This window comes from Ranitomeya imitator, chromosome 4 (genome assembly GCF_032444005.1).
Source record: "Ranitomeya imitator isolate aRanImi1 chromosome 4, aRanImi1.pri, whole genome shotgun sequence".
Taxonomy (NCBI): domain Eukaryota; kingdom Metazoa; phylum Chordata; class Amphibia; order Anura; family Dendrobatidae; genus Ranitomeya; species Ranitomeya imitator.
This window is the reverse complement of record NC_091285.1, coordinates 38,171,091-38,188,103: the sequence shown is the minus strand read 5'-3', so window position 1 is coordinate 38,188,103 and position 17,013 is coordinate 38,171,091. Positions and strand designations below refer to the sequence as shown.

General features: G+C 46.9%; 1 protein-coding gene across 1 annotated transcript in view; it reads left to right on the top strand.

The window, feature by feature from the left end:
- LOC138675399 (proton-coupled amino acid transporter 1-like) overlaps positions 1-17,013 on the top strand; it is a 57,916-nt gene that overhangs the window by 18,550 nt on the left and 22,353 nt on the right. The window contains exons 3-9 of the mRNA XM_069763545.1: positions 1,018-1,108; positions 3,398-3,486; positions 3,671-3,766; positions 5,543-5,627; positions 6,091-6,309; positions 7,069-7,167; positions 15,788-15,954. Coding sequence (XP_069619646.1) covers positions 1,018-1,108; positions 3,398-3,486; positions 3,671-3,766; positions 5,543-5,627; positions 6,091-6,309; positions 7,069-7,167; positions 15,788-15,954 — 846 coding nt within the window. The remainder of the gene's footprint in view (positions 1-1,017; positions 1,109-3,397; positions 3,487-3,670; positions 3,767-5,542; positions 5,628-6,090; positions 6,310-7,068; positions 7,168-15,787; positions 15,955-17,013) is intronic.

The following is a 17,013-nucleotide window of genomic DNA, read 5'->3' as shown; positions in this document are numbered from 1 at the left end:
TCACAGCAGGACGGTTAACTACTTATTGTGATTTTTGTTTCCTTCCCATAGAAATGAATGGAGAATACACTGACAAGTGACACAATAATGACATGGCTAGTGCGGCTGACGGAAGACCCGTCTGTCAAGTTCAACTGAGGGATTGAAAAAGGGCAATGGGGTTTAGGTACATCTATAATGCATGACCCAGGCTGCCCGAAAGAGCAAGATTCTCTCCTGGATACATTTGCATATGCAAATTATCTTCAAAAAGGAGGACTGGAAATCTAGTGCCGCCTATAGGAAGTGGCAATTGTAATAGTCGACCCTTTAACAAGCCGTGCCATGTGACAAAAGTCAAACCAGAATCTCTATTTGCAGACACGTGTTTCGGGGTGGTTGCCTCTCCTCAGTGCAAAGTGTGAGATCTGGTTTGGCTGTATGAGAGGCCTCCGACTGGGGTCTCAGTGGTAATGTTTCTCCCTGTAAGGAGACTTTTAGGCCATGCAATGCTCCTCTTGGCATATTACTCCACAAGGAGCGCTGATACTCCTTGTACATTTACATAAGTATTTATCCTTTAAAAAGCATCTAAGTCCTTCTTGAAACGATTATTGTGCCCTTTCTATGAACCGATGCCCAGAATGAACTTCCTAATCCAGATGAGGTCACGCCGGCGGTATTACATCCCTATAGATGCAGAAAACTACAAGAGCCAGTACCTATGTTATACCGCCCTTAAAGGGGTTGTCCAGTTTTCAGGATAAGCTGGCACCATCCTGATAACTCGTCCGTTGACGCTGCCTCCTCACATGTGACCTCCGCAGACAATCTCCGGCCTGCAATTATCTGTCCACTGCTGGAGCAGGGAATGGCTGCTCTGGAGCACAAACTGCTGCCTCAAAAAGTGCAAGACTGAGCATCGAATATTAACACTGTAAAGCCCAATATAATAAATCTTCCCCCGTACACGTGAATGTTAAATTGTGCCTACTGAATACATTGTGATCCGCATCCTTCTCTTCGGTTTTCCTACAGATGGTTCCAGACTTTGATCCATTTACTAAAAGGGAACATTGGGACCGGACTCCTCGGACTGCCGCTGGCCGTGAAAAACGCCGGGATCGTGGTATGAAAAATACAAACCGCTCTTAAAGAACCCCGGGGATGTACAAAGAAATCGCAGAAAGTCTGAATTGCCCCCTTTCTACTCCCCAAAAATAAAAGTTCTTTTCTGTGGTCACCGCATACAGTCACAGTGACCTCCCAACTTCTAAAGACCAGGAGAGGGCCATGAGTTAGTGACCCCAATGAAGCCCTTAAGGGGGTTGGTAAGGGTCACACCCTCCGATGCCCATTTCATGGTCTTTATACAGTGCTCAGTACAAACCCCACTCAGTAGAAAAGGCCGTGTATATCGGAACACAATGCACGGACTGGCTGGCGGCTCTCCCCACCATTAAGTGTGACAACTGCCGAGAAATGCATGGAGAGCCGCCAGCCAGTCTGTGCACGGCCGATTTTATCTGTTCTCCATCTATATTCTGCACAGCCCCTTTAATTTCCACTTCAATTCCATCAGAGAACATTACAGCCAGCCTGTCCGCACCCTAAAATGGCCGATAACAGAGAGCAATAGCTGGCCGTAAACAATCCAGCAGACAGAGCTGATATTGCTGCTATGAGATCGTCTCCCTTTGCTTTGTGTGTTTCCTCTCCGCAGCGCACACATCACAGGATGCGGCTCGTGTTCCCGGCCGCGCTGCGCTTAGTTATCCGGATGACTGCAGAGGCAGAAAGCTTTCTGGTTGTTTGTGCGTCACTCGGCTTTGATGACAGATGACTCTTTCATTATCAAAAAGATCAAAAAAAAAATGTTCTTTCTGCAGCGGTGGCCGAGCCATAAGATAATGGCACAGAGCTGGAGCCAGCGTTATGCATCAGGCCTGACCTAGCTGGAAGCCGCACTTAGAGGAATTGTCCACCTTTGGTCATCATTATTGACATGTATGGATTTGGGGCTGCACAGTTGGGTTTAACTACAAATTTAGCATTTTTTTCTTTTACTGACTTCCTTCCAGCTGCGGTCATAAATCTGCTGAGAGGAGCCTAGAAGAAGGCAGCCAGTCTGCTGAGCTCGCTGGTGGATTTTCAGTTAACTCATTCTGCAGCAATAGATGGTGCAACCCAGAGGATATAGCATGCAAACGGTGCAGGAATGTATTTGTAGCCACAACTGCCTGCATTTAGGTAAAAAAAAAAAAAAAAAAGTCCCCATAGGGGGACCTTGGTGGTCACCTTTTTTAAAGGGGTAGTCCACTATACAGCTAATGTGATGTAGTGGCGCAGATATATCAATTGCTCATATAGATCTAGTCTTTTTGAGAAGTAAGGAGCCGCCACTTTGCCTGTTTCGTCCAGTTTTCAGGTGTCGTCGCTCTCATTTATAAGGTGGTCGCGACATCTAACCAAAGCCTGTTCCATAGTAAACTGCACAAAGAAAACGCATCATCGTTCATCATCGTTCATCATCGTTCATCATCGTTCATCATCGTTCATCATCGTTCATCATCGTTCATCATTCATTCATCATTCATTCATTCATTCATTCATTCATTCATTCATTCATCCATCATCATTCATCATCCCCACTGACCGGCTGGCTGCAGAGACTGGAGCGTTGGGGTCTCTTCTTGGGTCACCCGGCACAGCGCCTTACGTTTCGTAGTGGCCGTCTCTGGTATTGCAGCTTTGTTTCATTGACCAAAAAAAAAAAGACAACGATCACATAGAAGAAAGAAGGGCTTTATCATAAAACTTGTGGTTCAGCTCTGTTTCCTTCTAGCACAGGACATGCTCATCGTATAAAGGAGCACGGAGCATCTTGTAATTTTTAGGGGGTTTTGCACCTAAAAAAAAAATATCTTCGGATGTTCTTAACATCAATATACACAATTTAATATGCTTTGGCTATTTATAATGGTGTTTTTCTCGTTAGCTACCATCAGTCCTGTGCTCATCTATATCCAATATGTCACTATTGCTGTGTGTGAAGGGGGCTGGCTGACTAGCCAAGCCAGCCCCCTCTTCTGCCTAAGCTTTGGTCTAGTTTAGCTACTGAAATGAGAAGCCAGCCGATGTTTAAGAAATAACTTCCTTATCACTGGTGTCTGACTGGTGGGACTGTCAGCGATTCCCAAGAATCCATTCTGAAAGGAGCGAAGGTCGTGTCTGCACAGCGCTCTATGGGATGGCCGGAGATGGCCAGGGGCTGGATTCTGTCTCCAAGCCCCCCCCAGACAATGTACGGATCTCTCTGAGATCTGTGCGGGTCCCAGGATTCAGTAAGGCGTTATATCTGTATAATGTATTATTATATTTTCATTATTTTTTTTTTTTCCCCCCTTTTTTCTTGCAGTTGGGTCCCCTGAGTCTTGTTGTGATGGGAATCATTGCTGTTCATTGTATGGACCTCCTTGTAAAATGTGCCAATCACATCTGTCAGAGGTAAGGACTGAGGGCGCCACGGGGTAAGTTCTATGACCTGTGAGGAGGCGAAAATGTCTCCCCTGGAATTGCCCCATTCTTGCTGTGCCATAGATGTCCCTATTACGGCTCCCCCTAGTGGTAGCCTGCCGCTGTGTAATTTGGGGGAATTTCTGCTCTGATCCCATTTTCTTTACCCCCCAAGGAACCAGAGGCCGTTTGTGGATTACGGCGATGCGGTGATGTTAGGCATGGAGTCCTCTCCGAGTCAGTGGCTGAGAACACACGCCGTGTGGGGAAGGTATAGGATGAGGGTTCTGATTGCAGGGAATCATGTGATAAGCCTCAATTACAAGCAACCACACCAGTTCTTATTCATAATTTGTCTACTTTTTTTTTTTTTTTTTTTTTCATCCTAACATTCAAAGAGCTATTATTTATTTATTATTCTTATGGGTTTCCATTTTTTTTTAATATCCGCGATGTCAGAAAGGGGTTAATGTGTCTGCCCTTAAAACAGTTTTATTACACAAAAGGGTTAAGAAATATTATAATAAACCCTACACACTCCTCCATTCTGTATAATGGGCTCCACTTGGTCCTCCGTGCAGTATAATGGGCCCCACATGGTCCTCCGTTCAGTATAATGGGCCCCACATGGTCCTCCGTGCAGTATAATGGGCCACACATGGTCCTCCGTGCAGTATAATGGGCCCCACATGGTCCTCCGTGCAGTATAATGGGCCCCACATGGTCCTCCGTGCAGTATAATGGGCCCCACATGGTCCTCCGTGCAGTATAATGGGCCCCACATGGTCCTCCCTGCAGTATAATGGGCCACACATGGTCCTCCGTGCAGTATAATGGGCCACACATGGTCCTCCGTGCAGTATAATGGGCCCCACATGGTCCTCCGTGCAGTATAATGGGCCACACATGGTCCTCCGTGCAGTATAATGGGCCCCACATGGTCCTCCGTGCAGTATAATGGGCCACACATGGTCCTCCGTGCAGTATAATGGGCCACACATGGTCCTCCGTGCAGTATAATGGGCCCCACATGGTCCTCCCTGCAGTATAATGGGCCCCACATGGTCCTCCCTGCAGTATAATGGGCCCCCACATGGTCCTCCGTGCAGTATAATGGGCCACACATGGTCCTCCCTGCAGTATAATGGGCCACACATGGTCCTCCGTGCAGTATAATGGGCCACACATGGTCCTGCGTGCAGTATAATGGGCCACACATGGTCCTCCGTGCAGTATAATGGGCCCCACATGGTCCTCCCTGCAGTATAATGGGCCCCCACATGGTCCTCCGTGCAGTATAATGGGCCACACATGGTCCTCCGTGCAGTATAATGGGCCACACATGGTCCTCCGTGCAGTATAATGGGCCCCACATGGTCCTCCGTGCAGTATAATGGGCCCCACATGGTCCTCCGTGCAGTATAATGGGCCACACATGGTCCTCCGTGCAGTATAATGGGCCACACATGGTCCTCCGTGCAGTATAATGGGCCACACATGGTCCACAGGGTTACGAACTATAATAAACCCTACACGGTCCTTCATGCAGTATAATGGGCCCCCACATGGTCCTGCGTGCAGTATAATGGGCCCCACATGGTCCTCCGTGCAGTATAATGGGCCCCTGGTTAAATACTCACTTTTCCTTGGTAGTCCTATCTCTGAATTGAGCTGAGGTGCGAATGCTCAGCCCCCACACCTTCCATTATAATTGGACTATCCGTGGGATTGTCGGAGGTAGCAGCGCTCTGCTCGGCCATCTACATTACTCCCACAGATCAGGAGTAGAGCCGAGGCGTGAACGTTCACTCTCCAGAGTCCGCATCTATCCCAGAGCTTTCGGACCCCCAGCGATCAGGAACGTATCTCACAGGTTACAGCATTCAATCCTGGAAAATCCTTTTAAAACAATGAATGGGTTTCACCAAGGTCTCCTAATTTAAGACGGCAGGATACTGTTTACTGATGTAAAGGCAAGGACGATGTACAATGTGTAAAATGGCAAAAACGTATTTCTAATTTTATTCCTGATGTCTTTGTTTGGTAGGAGGACTGTCGGTTTTTTCCTCATCCTCACTCAGCTGGGATTTTGCTGTGTGTACTTTGTGTTCCTGGCCGATAACATAAAGCAGGTATCAGTGCAATCATTTATGACTTTATTATTCTTTTTTTTTCAATCTTTGTGCATTGAAGCTTGTAGTAAGCACAGGTGTCCACCAGATGGCGCTGGGATCCATTATCTGTGTTCCAGGCGCTACCTGGTGGACACCAGTGCTTACTACAAGCTTCAATGCAGAAATGTAATTTTTTTTTTTTCACAATATTTGTCAGGTAGTATTTAAGGGTAGGATCTTTTTTTTTTTAATACACCGATAAGCTGTGTTATCTAGTTTTCCACCGCCACGAACTTAGTGGGAACACCCAGTAAAACAGGCCTCTATTTCCGTCTGAAAAATTAGGTCCTTTAATTCCTGCCAAAAGAATTTTGGTATAGAAATGGGCAGTGCATCTTCTAATATTTTTTTTTTTTTTAGCAATGGCTGTTTTCTGTCCTGGATCTGTTACACTTACCACTCCCATTTTGTCTCCCTGAAGGTAGTAGACGCCGCCAATGGCACAACCAACGACTGCAGCTCCAACGAGACTGTAGTGCTGAGAGACGGCATGGATTCCCGGCTCTACATCCTTTCCTTCCTACCGTTCCTCATCCTCCTGGTGTTTATCCGGAACCTGCGCTACCTGTCTGGCTTCTCGCTCCTCGCCAATGTGGCCATGCTGGGGAGTGTGGTCATGATCTACCAGTTTATTGGACGGGTGAGTGGGATATATATATATATATATATATATATATATATATATATATATATATATATATTAGTCTTTTTTAACTTTTAAAGTAGTGGACAACTTCTTTAAAATGTTTTCACGGATGGATAGTGTTTGTAAAAACAAGCACTTTTCTAATTTACCTTCTCTTAAAATTTGCATCCGTTCTTGAGATATTTACATCTTTATTTTGTTTGCTACTTGTTACCTAGGAGACCGACCGCCGCTGCTGCTGTCTAGATTGTAAACACTACACTCATGCTGGCCTGGATTGGGAGGTAACGGCGCGCTCCAGCGACCCCGGCCAGCTTTAGAGCACGGCTTACATGCTCCAATAGGAAAGAAGCATGCTTGGCAAACCGCTGCAGCAGTGGTCGGTCACCTAGGCAACAGGCGGTAAAATGAAACATTAGTGTTTATCTCGAACGGCTAAACACTCTAATAAGAAGTAAATAGCAAAAGCATTCTGCTGTGGGTTTGGCATGGCAGCGATTATTACTGTTCTTGGAGGTACAGAACATTCCTGGATAGTAACATAACCCCACGGTCGCTCCACTCCCTTCCTACATGAATTATAAAAAATAATTATTGGCTTTGTGTAAAATCCAGAGTTTTCTGCATTTCCACCTGGGTGAGTGGCGGTAAGGACGAGCCGCTTCCTTTTATGCTTCTGGCCCCTGGGAAAGTGTTTGGTGTTTTATGAGTCTGTTTGGTGTATTAACAAAATGCCTTTTTTCTGGCTTTTAGGACATACCGGATCCGTCGCACCTTTCCTACGTCGCCAGCTGGAGAACGTATCCGCTCTTTTTTGGGACGGCCATCTTTGCCTTTGAGGGCATTGGAGTGGTAAGCTGGCGGGTATAATGAGCGCAGCACATATTACGGCCTCGCCCCGGCCATTACCGTGCAGATCGGTGGGCTGCAACTACGGCTGTCTGTATAATGATGGCATAGCATAAGCCCCCAGTAACGGATCAGTGGTGATTTGACTCCCCAAACCCCCACCAGGCCGCTGCGGGTCTCCCATCAGGTGAGTAACCTCTCATCCCAGTAGTTTAACCCCTTACACACAGGGCTCCTTTTTTCTGACCATTGGCACCTCGTGATGTACTGTACTTATGGGGTGCCAATTGGTTACAGAAGCAAAAGGGGCATAACAAAGGCCATAGCAGTGGTGTGACCTCATGGTATTCCTATCCCAAAGTGAGGTGCAGGAATAAAAAGAAACCCCCTTTTTATCAAGCGTGAACATGTTAATGGGGTTTATACAAAATTTGGCCCCAAAATTACCTGCTGAAACCCGACTGCCCTAGAGCCAATCAGGGGAATTAGATAGCTGTCGGCTGAACGAGCGCTCGTGTCTGGGGAATTAGATGGCTGCCGGCTGAGCGATCGCTCGTGTCCGGGGAATTAGATGGCTGCCGGCTGAGCGATCGCTCGTGTCCGGGGAATTAGATGGCTGTCGGCTGAGCGAGCGCTCGTGTCCGGGGAATTAGATGGCTGTTGGCTCAGCGAGCGCTCGTGTCTGGGGAATTAGATAGCTGTCGGCTGAACGAGCGCTCGTGTCTGGGGAATTAGATGGCTGCCGGCTGAGCGATCGCTCGTGTCCGGGGAATTAGATGGCTGTCGGCTGAGCGATCGCTCGTGTCCGGGGAATTAGATGGCTGTCGGCTCAGCGAGCGCTTGGTCGGGGAATTAGATGGCTGTCGGCTCAGCGAGCGCTTGGTCGGGGAATTAGATGGCTGTTGGCTGAAAGAGCGCTCGTGTCCGGGGAATTAGATGGCTGTCGGCTCAGCGAGCGCTCGTGTCCGGGGAATTAGATGGCTGTTGGCTGAGCGAGCGCTCGTGTCCGGGGAATTAGATGGCTGTCGGCTCAGCGAGCGCTTGGTCGGGGAATTAGATGGCTGTCGGCTCAGCGAGCGCTTGGTCGGGGAATTAGATGGCTGTTGGCTGAAAGAGCGCTCGTGTCCGGGGAATTAGATGGCTGTCGGCTCAGCGAGCGCTCGTGTCCGGGGAATTAGATGGCTGTTGGCTGAGCGAGCGCTCGTGTCCGGGGAATTAGATGGCTGTTGGCTGAGCGAGCGCTCGTGTCCGGGGAATTAGATGGCTGTCGGCTCAGCGAGCGCTTGGTCGGGGAATTAGATGGCTGTCGGCTCAGCGAGCGCTTGGTCGGGGAATTAGATGGCTGTTGGCTGAAAGATCGCTCGTGTCCGGGGAATTAGATGGCTGTCGGCTCAGCGAGCGCTCGTGTCCGGGGAATTAGATGGCTGTTGGCTGAGCGAGCGCTCGTGTCTGGGGAATTAGATGGCTGTCGGCTGAGCGAGCGCTCGTGTCTGGGGAATTAGATGGCTGTCGGCTGAGCGATCGCTCGTGTCCGGGGAATTAGATGGCTGTTGGCTGAGCGAGCGCTCGTGTCTGGGGAATTAGATGGCTGTCGGCTGAGCGATCGCTCGTGTCCGGGGAATTAGATGGCTGTCGGCTGAGCGAGCGCTCGTGTCTGGGGAATTAGATGGCTGTCGGCTCAGCGAGCGCTCGTGTCCGGGGAATTAGATGGCTGTTGGCTGAGCGAGCGCTCGTGTCCGGGGAATTAGATGGCTGTTGGCTGAGCGAGCGCTCGTGTCCGGGGAATTAGATGGCTGTTGGCTGAGCGAGCGCTCGTGTCTGGGGAATTAGATGGCTGTCGGCTGAGCGAGCGCTCGTGTCCGGGGAATTAGATGGCTGTTGGCTCAGCGAGCGCTCGTGTCCGGGGAATTAGATGGCTGTTGGCTGAGCGAGCGCTCGTGTCCGGGGAATTAGATGGCTGTCGGCTGAGCGAGCGCTCGTGTCCGGGGAATTAGATGGCTGTCGGCTGAGCGAGCGCTCGTGTCTGGGGAATTAGATGGCTGTCGGCTGAGCGAGCGCTCGTGTCCGGGGAATTAGATGGCTGTTGGCTGAGCGAGCGCTCGTGTCCGGGGGAATTAGATGGCTGTCAGCTGAGCGATCGCTCGTGTCTGGGGAATTAGATGGCTGTCGGCTGAGCGATCGCTCGTGTCTGGGGAATTAGATGGCTGTCGGCTGAGCGATCGCTCGTGTCTGGGGAATTAGATGGTTGCCGGCTGAGCGATCCCCCTTTATTATAGGAAAATATTCTGTAAATTTAATTGAATATTGTTAATGGACGCTCATTTTTTTGCAATTTCCCTTCCTTTCTCTCTGTATTTGATAAATCCCTGTGACTGCCATGACAAGGCCGCTCCATGGGACCCCCCATTGTATCGGCATCCAGCATCCGCAGGTATAATACTACAGGGCTGGAATTCCTACAATTCGTGCTTTCCGGACTGACTGACACTTCTCGTGTGTTCTGCGCCCGTTCTTGTCTCAGGATTTCACAGTGAAACCTGTAGGTCGCCGGGATCGCAGCTCTCGGGGGGGATTGAATTACCGCTCTTGGCCTGAGAGAGACGTTACACACAACATCAAAGCCGTCCTCCTCCTCCTCCGGGGTCGCTAATTACTGATCACTCTCTCTGCGCTCTCATGTCGGGGGTCTTGCTGCCTGTGGCCACTGAATCCCCCTCATCTCACCTGCATGGCTCCATTTCTGGGAAGGTTTGTGCTGCTCCTCACAAAAGGCAAAAAGGAGCCTAATCCTATTAAGAGGTCTAATTGTATAATGCACAAATCTGTCTGTATCTCTATTGCTGTGTGTGTAGATAAATGTACTGTATACATCTGTGTGCGTATGTCTCCTCTCGTATGTATACATGATGTGTTGTAGGTATGTGTGTGTAGATCTCATCGCAAGTGTATGTATAATGTGTCCGTATGTATGTATAATGAGCCTATATGTGAGTTTTATATGCGTGCACACATATACGTGTGTTCGCCTCTCTCATGTATGTAAATGTATATGCAGTGTTGGCACGCTTGAAATTGTTCCAGACAATGAAGTATTTCTCCCAGAAAGTGATTGTAATTACTCACGTTTTGTTATACATATGCTTATTTCCTTTGTGTTTATTGGAACATGAAAAAAAAAAAACGGCAAAATGGACAAATTTCACACACAACCGCCAAAATGGGCCGGACAAAATTGTTGACACCCTTTACTTAATATTTGGTTGCACGCCCTTTGGAGTAAATAACTGCAACCAATCGCTTCCTAAAACCATCAAAAAGCTTCTCACACCTCTCAACTGGAATTTTGGACCACTCTTCTTTTGCAAACTCCTCCAAGTCTCGTATGTGAAGGCGCCTTCTCCCAACAGGAATTTTAAGATCTCTCCACAGGTGATCAATGGGATTTAGATCCGGACTCGGTTCAGAACTCTCCAGCACTTTGTTTCCATCCATTTCTGGGTGCTTCTTGTTGGGGTCATTGTCTTGCTGGAAGACCCATGACTTAGGGCAGAAACCCAGCTTTCTGACACTGGGCACTACATTGTGACTCAATCTATTGGTAATCTTCAGATGTCATGATGCCTTGCACACAGTCAAGGCACCCAGTGCCAGAGGCAGCAAAACGACCCCAAAATATTTTTGAACCTCCACCATATTTGACTGTAGGTACTGTGTTCTTTTCTTTTATAGGCCTCATTCTGTTTTTGGAAAACAGAAGTGTTTTTTTTAAGTACTTTACAAAAATGTTCTCTTCTCCTCTTTGTTCTCCATGCACACACAGACACCTAATTCAAAGATTGAGTCAACTTCTCCGCTTTTTCTCTGGTTTCAGATGTGATTTTCATATTGCCCACACATGTTACTTGCCACAGATGAGTTTGAATAAGCATCACACGCTTGAAACAAAGTTGTTTATCCACAATTTTGGAAAGGCGCAAACCATTTGGTCTGACCCATATTTGGGGTTTTGTGTGAAATATCACATAGGATGGGTAAAAAAAAAAAAAAGTATACTTACCGATTTTCACCACCGTGGTGGCGGAACAGAAAATATATAAGTTGCGTTCTTTAGTCATCCAGCCACAAAGGCCTGTGATTGGCTGCAGCAGTCAAGTGAATGTAAGGCGCGTCATTAGCCACGGGCCTCAGTAGTCTGAGTATTGACTGAAAATGAGGTCAGCGCTTCCTGTTCCCCCGAAGACCACCAGAGTGATAAACTGGTTAAGTATGCCTAACTCTGCGCTCCGGTGATCTTGGCCAGCTTGAAAACGATGCTTACAACCTCAATAGAAAGAAAGCTTGTAGGCATTGCACATATTATGCTGTCGATCAGCGGTGGTCGGTCTCCATGACAACGAGTTGTAAACAAGTGTTAAATCCAGAAAATGATGAAAATGTTAATAAGCAGTAAATTGCTTGTATTGACAAGCTCTATCTGACAATATCCATTTTTGAAGCTGAGAATAACCCTTTAAGTGCCACAGTTCTGTATTTCTGATGTTATATTCATGAAACAGTAGGGCTCAGGATGAGCGCTACTCTATCTACCATACCAGTAAGGAAGCATTATTGCACATGCAGTTGCATCTGTCAGTGGGGAAATGAATGAATTACTTTAAAGGGTTATTTATCGGAAATATGACCGTTCCTGTAACCTCCATATCACCGGGCCAGGCTGCCTTACTCTCTTTGAAGGTCGCTGGCGGTAATTATGGTTTGGAAACGTTGACTTGCCCCTAATTCCTTAATTGTCTGGATCTCGTTGTTGGCTAAACCCCATATTACAGGTAAAATAATCTCATTCTCTGCACCACGTACCCAACACCATGACCGAAATGTATTCTGTGACTGGCCGCACAACAAAGAGAAGCCTTAATGGAAAGCGATAGCTGAAGTGCATGTGTATTATACGTGGAGACAATGGGCAGCCCGACCAGGTGTTGGGTCCCGTCAGGCTAAGGACGTGGGAAATGCTGCACATTTATGGGAACAGAATTGTACCTCCATGAATGTGTACGATACCAGGTATTAATTTACTGTAGAAATTGGCATAAATTATAGCTGAAATCTACAATTGGAGATAGGTTTGGGGAGAAGTGACCTAGGCGACAGCACTGTTTCTCACTCTGGCCCCCCCAGCTTCTTACTGTGAAACTATACGTAATCAGGGGACAGTGATGGAAGCAATGTGAGTGAAATCATTGTTTGAAGTCGGTGATGGAAGCTGTCGCATGGTGCCTTCATCACTGCCCTATTGATGACTTCTCCTTTCAAAGTAAGACTGTACAGCTGTCAGCTATGGAAGCAGAGTATCAGCACCTCGGTCACTTCTCACACAGCTTCTATCAGCACCATGGATCCAGGTTGTCTTCAGAGGGCGACATTGAAGAAACTGTGATAAGTGAGTGCAGCGCTGTCTCATGTGACTTCCTATTCCAGTTGGACTGCTAGACGCTGCAGGGAGGTGAGTGCAGCCCCAGCCTCCTGATGAAACTTCTTTTGAGACTGAAATGAAACTTCACAGAAAGTGAACTAAAAAAAACAAATTTAGGGATTAGCAGGATTCAGAGAAGTGTAGGAAATATCATAATAAAGCAAATTACAGAAGTGCTTGGGGTGTAAAAATAAACATTAAGGACATTTTAGGCATTGGACAAAAAACACATTTCCTCTGAATTTAATCCCTGGAAAAACAGACCTACTTACAGTCCAGCAAGTACCAGGACCATCTCCTAAAGCGGATTCTGCTATAGGGTTGGTCCAATACCAGTCCAGAGCTTGCTCAGGAACAAAGCCAGCGAGCGTTGGTGCATCTGCACACACAATGCCGTTTTTGGAGGTGGCCTGGTGTCCCGAAGGGCTGCAAAGAATCCACTTCTGGCCAAGAAAACAAATCAAGGACTGACGGACATTCTGCAGGAATGGTCTATGGTCATCCTATCAGTAAAGCATCCTGAGACCATGTGGGGGTTTCTCATCCATGGAGGGCGATCACTCTCCATTATGTCTATCAACGCAGCCATGAATAAAGAATGGGCTCTAAACATCCTCCAACTATCCAGGAGCAATGTGGTGATGAACAATGCTTTCTCCAATATAATGGAGGCCATGACACAAAGCAAAAGTGATATCTAATTAGCTCGGTGAAGACATTTTTGCCATTTTGGGTTTAATGGCCAGGAGGCTCCCCAGATCTCAATCCTGAGAATCTGAGGACAAGCAACAAAAAAGTGGGTGGACAAACAAAAATGCATAAAGCACTGATTAGACCAACGATGGGCGGTCATTAGTCAAGATTTGGACCGGAAGTTGATGTCCAGCTGCCAGGGTGAAGGACAGAGGTCTTGAACAATAAGGGTCAACACTCTAAATATTGAGTCTCTGCATAAACTATTTGTCAGTCAAAGTGTAAACTTATGAAATGCTGATAATTGTTACTTCAATAACCGTAGAAAAGTGTGACGAAAAACGCTGAAAATTTGTGAAAACTAGCTTGACTTCCAACTCTTGGCCACGACTGTACTCCTGCCGCTAGCGGATGTAAATTTTAGTGTATCATCCACAGATATATTTATACGTTTGGCACCTCTTACACCAGATTCCTTGCGCTCAAGGCTGACTTCACACGTCCTAGTACAGGCTACAAGGTCTCCTGACCCAAACCCCACAGCCTCATAAATACCTATGTATTCCCCAAGTTCGGGTCTGGAGACGTGGCCGATCGAGACCTCATGATCCGTAAACCAAAATGGTTTCAGACTATCGTTTGAAGGTTCAGTATTGGTAAATTCGCTCATTTGGTCCCAAGAGAAACGCCTGCTGTGAAACTAGGGGAAAAATAATAGTATCACCTATGGTTCTGACAGAATAGGAACCGACTAAAGATCTTGGGCACATTACGGAACAGAAAATGATGGCTCAAATCCTTATGAAATGGAAAATGCAAGATCCTGGCTACATAAGAGATGTGAGGTTCCTGCTCGCTCTGGGGTTGACCTGTAGTGACTTCATTAGTCAGAGTGTCCATAATTAGGGCAGGTAAATCTGAAGCCGCCATGTTCAGGAGGCAAGTGCTAGCCGGTATGCCATTGTAATAGATGAGTGAGAATGGTGAAGTTGATGGTCTGCTCTTGAGGCCCTCACTTCTCTGGTAGTCTCGGACAGGAGAGCCATTCCCCACCACAGAGTGCAGCCATATAGGCCATGCTACATTTCAAAAATGTGCAGATGTAATAAAAATCGATAAACCCTTCATGACCATCTTTTGTTTTTGTTTTTTTGCGCTTTTATGGATATTGCAAGGATGATATGTCCACATCCTGAACTTTTGCCCTTCTAGATACTACCACCTTGCATTCAGCCATGAAGATCTGATCTCCAGGGCAGGTAGTAGACCTCTGCTCTTCGTCTTTTAGTTTCTCACGGTAATATCAGTACTGCTGATCTCTGGCCGGGACTAATAATTCGGGGTGAGATAGGTTAATGCTTAGATGATGAGGAGAACGTGCTACAATGAGGACTTCTCCCGAGGGTTGTAGACAGGTCACCATTTCGGGCATTGCAAGCCTCAACGTATGCCGCCATTTAGTGATCTGTACAGCAATGCTAATTGCATGTTAATTATCCAGAATCCTAAAGTTGATGGGTCATTTTGCCCTGGGGCAGAGACGTGATGGCCCTTTTAACAATTGCCTTAAGTTTTGCTGTATGGTCAAGTATGAACGTTCTTGTATAATCTACGGTAAGTCCTGGAAATTGGTCTGATATTCCGAATAAGTCATTGCATTCTTTGACACACTGAGGTTCTGCAGCAGCTGAAGTATGTGACTGCCTCATTAATAAGAGGAGCAGCTCTATGTTAAGTAGACGTGAAGGGGGAATCCAATATATGTTCAGTAGCTGAGAAGGGGGAATCCAATAATAATGTCACCAGAGGAGTCGGTCACCACTGGTTTCCATGGTCCTGAGATCCCTCACCGAACCCTAATGACAGAAGCAAATGTGTTTCCTCGAGTGTGAGCAAAGCCCGGGTGGGACCATATACTTTCCTGTTGAGCCCATACATAACCCTGTTAATGCTCTTTTTGGGGCCACACCATACCAAAACTTTTAAATTGCCCTTTAGACGCTACTAATAGAAATCTCTGAACAATACCAAAAGGGGTCTGAGCTCTCCGCAGCATTGTATGTATGTCCCTTTCCCAAGTGGGGCACTGTAGTTAATTTTTGGACCCTAGACACGCATCATAGGGCCAATTTACCATAAAGTCATTGCGCCCTGAGCTGCAGTACCAGAGAATGGCCACTATGTGGTGTATGGAGCCGTTATGTACACTGGGTACTATCAGCAGCAGCACGGACCTGCTAACAGCTGATCTGTGGGGTGCAGGGTGTCCGATCCCACTGATCGGATAGTTCATGAACTATCCCAAGGGTTGGGTACAGCTACCTTAAGTACCCAGAGAAAACCATGCAAACTTCATTCAGATGTTGTCCTTGGCTCCAAACCCAGGACCCCCGTGCCGCAGTATTGCTAACCATGGAGTTGCCTTACACTTTTGTTTGCTCCTTTTGCCTTCTTCAGGTCTTGCCCTTGGAGAATAAGATGAAAATCCCTCATCAGTTTCCGGTCGTGTTGTACGTAGGCATGGGATTCGTAACACTTCTGTACATCAGTATGGGGACGCTTGGCTATTTGCGGTTTGGCTCCGATATCCAGCCTAGCATTACATTGAATTTGCCCAATTGTTGGTAAGTCTTCTTGCCTCAATGCTACTCCGTCCAGAATTGGTCATTTTGATATCGGTCTTCAAGGCTTCTCCGATTTAGAAAACCTATTTCAGTGTACCCCATTAGGTAATTATGACTTAACTAGATGGTGGCCCGATTCTAACGCATCGGGTATTCTAGAATATGTATGTATATAGCATCCACATAGTATATAGCACAGGCCACGTAGTATATAGGAGCCATGTAGTATATAACACAGCCCACGCAGTATATAACACTGCCCACGCCGTATATAACACAGCCCATGTAGTATATAGCACAGCCCACGTAGTATATAGCACGGCCCACGCAGTATATAGCACGGCCCACGCAGTATATAACACAACAAAAAATGGTGAAAACCAGCTCACCTACTAGGCATGTGTTGTGGGGAAGCCCGGATACCGTGTGGTCATCACATAGAACAATAGGGCAAACAGAAAAAAAAAATCCAGCTTCCAAAAATATCCAAATTTATTGAGAATAAAATGCAAAGTCCAATGACATGGTTCACAGAAAAGTGAGTAGCAGCAGGCTACGCGTTTCAAACAATAACATGTTCTTTCTCAAAGCTCACTTTTTTGTGAACCATGTCATTGGACTTTGCATTTTATTCTCAATAAATTTGGATATTTTTGGAAGCTGGATTTTATTTCTATTTGCCCTAGTATATAGCACAGCCCACGTAGTATATAGCGCAGCCCACGTAGTATATAGCACAGCCCACGTATTATATAGCGCAGCCCACGCAGTACATAACACAGTGGCCACGCAGTATATAGCAGCCACGCAGTATATAACAGTCTACTTAGTATACAGCAGTGTAGGCACCATATCCCTGTTAAAAAAAAAAAAAAAAATAGTTATACTCACCCGCCGGCGTCCAGCGAAGCTGTCCCGATGCGCGTGCTGCTGCCGCCAGCTTCTGTTCCCAGCGATGCATTGCGAAATTACCCAGATGACTTAGCAGTCTTGCGAGACCGCTAAGTCTTCTGGGTAATTTCGCAATGCATCTCTGGGAACAGAAGCTGGCGGCAGCCA